General features: G+C 56.2%; 1 protein-coding gene across 1 annotated transcript in view; it reads right to left on the reverse strand.

Annotated features, from left to right (window-relative positions):
* Positions 1-2051: 2051 nt before the first annotated feature.
* The window catches only part of satb2 (SATB homeobox 2), a 44722-nt gene continuing 43163 nt past the window's right edge, over positions 2052-3610 (reverse strand). The window contains 1 exon segment of the mRNA XM_084451859.1: positions 2052-2859. Coding sequence (XP_084307985.1) covers positions 2155-2859 — 705 coding nt within the window. The 3' untranslated portion in view covers positions 2052-2154.

Here is a 3610-nt window from a genome sequence, read left to right on the forward strand (position 1 = left end):
TGTGTGTGTGTGTGATGATTAGCCAGCATCACTAGGAGCTGTGTGAACGCAGTGTGACGAGCTGTTGATCATCACCTCTGCGTCCTGCAACACACGCGTAGTGGAGAACAAGGGTCAAGGTCAAGGTCAAGGTCAACACATGACTAATGGCTCAAAAAAGTTGATTGTCAACATCTGCAGCAAAACGCTCATTTTATTCCTCCTGTTTTCCTGTTCGTAGGTCCGGGTTTGACCACCAGTCTGCCCAGTCTGCCGCTCTTTGGGAAACTACATGAAGCTACAAAGGTCGCCATGAAGCAACAACGGTATTTTTCTCAATAATGTTCAGTAACTGGTTTCTTTTCTTTCTCTCTCTCTCTCTTTCTCTTTTTCTCCGCTTTTTCTTTTGGCAGTGCGCTCTCGCGTCTCAAAAATGTCTCTCGTTACCAAAACAACCGCCGTGCGTCGAAGGCCAATATCAAAAACCGTCAAAACAGAACCAAAAATAACAGCGACGACAGCAAGAACAACTGTTATACCGACAATAATAACAATAATGATAATAATAATCATGGATAAAGATAGCAATAAATAGGGGTGCTGGAGTTAAGTGCGGGTAGGTGTGGTGAAACAGGACACTGTGGGCACCAATTAGAGAGAGGGAGAGAGAGGGAGAGAGAGGGAGAGAGAGGGAGAGAGGAAGGGATGGGGAGAGAGAGAGAGAGAGAGAGGGAGAGAGGAAGGGATGGGGAGAGAGAGAGAGAGAAGGAGAGAGGGATAGTGTGAGAAAGAGTGGGGCTACCGCACATAAAGTGACAGATCGTTTGGTTGAGTCTCCCGTCGCCTCCCTCCCTCCCTCCTTTCTCTTGGCGGTGACAGAGGCGAGACGGGCGTGGTCCAGGCGTGGTCCAGGCGTGGTCCAGGCCAGACCGGAGCTGGACGGGCGCGGTCGACGGTCGGCCCGCTGCCCCCCCACGCTGCCCCGCACCCCGTGTCCTCCTAGACCTCGCAGCCCTCAGTGTCCAGCCACGAGGCCCTCGACCCCCCCCCCCGGTCCCTAACCCCCCCCGGGAGAACAGAGAGGGGAGCTGGGGGTCGGACTGGTCTAGGGGGGGGGGTATGGAGAGAGTTCAGACATCCACACAGTGTGGGTTAAGTGCTGGGAAGGGATGAGGGAGTTTGGTGAGGGTTTTTTTTTGGGGGGGGGGGGGGGGGTTGGTGTCAGGTCCACCTCCTCGAGGGGGTGTGAGTCTCTCCGTGGGGGGTCGGTGGTTGGGAGCAGTCAGACCGGAGCTCTGGGGGACAGAGACTGACGTCCTCACGCAGACTGGAATAGAGCTCCGCAGTCACCCGTCCTCCGGAGGTCTGGGGCGCAAAGCATCATGGGATAGTGTTTGGTCTTTAGTACAGTAGGCCCGTGGGTTTGGTCTCCGAGCATCAGTTAGTGGGCGTGGCCCCCATAGTCCCATATAAGGGCAAGAGTTTGGCGTGCAGGCATGGTGGAGACAATAAGCAGGGAAGTCATTGGCCAGAGAAGTTGAGAACCAAGGGTCAAGAGAGGTGATGTTGATGAGTTTTTACTCTCTTGTAAACATCAGTCCACAGAGGTGTGTGTGTTTGTTTGTGTGTGTGTGTGTGTGTGTGTCTGAATGTTTGATACCCTCTGTTTTGGACTCCACACAACCCCTGCCACGCCCTGCTCCATGTTTTTGAGGTAACAATGTCTATTTTCACTGCTGTCACTCTTATAGAGTTCTCCATTACACCCCATACTGTCTGTCTGTCTGTCTGTCTGTCTGTCCAGCTGTCTGTCTGTCCAACTATCTGTCCGTCCGTCCCTCCCTCCATCTTAACTGCTTGTGTATCCGTCTGTCTGTCCGTCCGTCCATTCGTCTGTCTGTCAGTGGGTACTGTCTCATTACATCATCCATCTCTAAGTCACTTCCCGTCATCCTCTCTCATCCTCCCAGCCTACGCTAGGCCTCTCTCACTCCTCTCTCCCTCTCCGCGTCTCTCCTTCCTGCCTCTCTCCTCTCTCTTGTGCGTCTCTCTGTATTACTCACCTTCTTCTCTCCAACCCCCCCCCCCCCATCTCTTCTCTTCTCTCTCCTTCTCTCAGTCTGTGTCTCTCCACCCCCCCCCCCCCCTCCCCCAAACCTCCTTCTCCCTCTGTCTCTATCTCTGGTAGTCTGCCTGCTCTCGGGGGCTGGAGGAGGAGGAGCTACTGGGGACTCTGGGGTGGGCGTGGCCGTGTCCCTGGTCCTTGGCCTCCTCCTGAGCCTGGCTGTTGCCAGAGGGCGGGGCCAGGCCGGCGGAGGGCGGGGCTAACCCTCCTCCTCCTCCTCCACCTCCGCCTCCTCCTCCCGCGCTCCCCTCCGAGGAGGAGGAGGCGGAGGGGGGGTACATCTCCTCGTGGCCGTCCTCGCTGGACTCCGGGTCCTCGGAGCCAGAGAGAAGCTCCTCCTCGCGGTACTCGCTGACGTCCACGCCGCCGGCGCACGCCGCCCCGTCTCCAAGCTCCTTCAGGCGGCCGTGGTGCTTGACGTGGTAGCGCTGGTTCTGGAAGAACTTGATGATGGTGTGCTTGGGCAGGTCCAGCTGGGCCGAGAGCGTGTGGATGGCCTCCTGGTCCGGGTACAGGCCCACGTCCTGGATGAAGCTCTGGAGGATGGCCAGGGCCTCCAGCGAGATCTTGGTGCGCGACCGCGGCTTCTTGGCGGCGCCGCCCATGCCGCCGCCTCCTCCCGTGCAGACGCCGCCGCCGCCCACGCCGCCGGAGTTCTGTGGGCCGTCGTCGTTGCCGCTGGTGGGCAGGGGGTCCTCGCGCATGGGGGAGTGGTGGAGGTCCTTCAGGGCCTGCGGGGGTGGCCTGTGCAGCGCCTGGTGAGAATGACAGTACAGCTGATTAGTGGGGCTCAGTGACCCCTCATCAACATCACTGAGGCTAGAGTGTGTGTGTGTGTGTGTGTGTGTGTGTGTGTGTGTGCGTGTGTGTGTGCGTGTGCGTGTGCGTGTGCGTGTGCGCGTGTGTGTGTGTGTGTGTGTGTGTGTATGTAGCTCACATACTGTACAGTACTTTACTAGAACACACCGCTGAAGTACTCTACTGTATGTGCCTCAGCGAGTCTGACCTTTGACCCCGGTCTGAACGCAGCTCTAGTAAAACTCCAACCAGCTGTTATGCCATCAATCACAAAGAAACCATCACTATTTAACCTGCCACACCAAATCTCCACCCCCCCTCCCCCCCCACACATACACACACACTTACCCTCTCTCCCCCACCTCCTCCCCCTCCTCCCTGCCCCTCCCCTCTGGAATGCTAAGCTATAAAGCTGTGGTGTATTAAAATTAAAGGACCCACATAAGGATAATAGTCATTCTCCTTTCTCCCTCCTCTTGAATAATGACAGGGTATTACTGCAGCGATACCCAGGCAGGCCAGACCATGAGGCTGCTCTCATTTCACTTGCGGGGGCTTTTAGGGCCGAGACGTTTACAGGAAATGTGTAGGGTTTCGCAGGTTTTTTTTTAACCTCCGCCCTCACGCTCTCTCTCTCTCTCTCTCTCTCTCTCTCATTCTTTCTGTTGTTTATTATCTCTTTTATGTCTGTCTGAAACAAAAGCACAG

Source organism: Borostomias antarcticus (assembly GCF_949987555.1).
Source record: "Borostomias antarcticus genome assembly, chromosome: 17".
NCBI classification, from domain to species: domain Eukaryota; kingdom Metazoa; phylum Chordata; class Actinopteri; order Stomiiformes; family Stomiidae; genus Borostomias; species Borostomias antarcticus.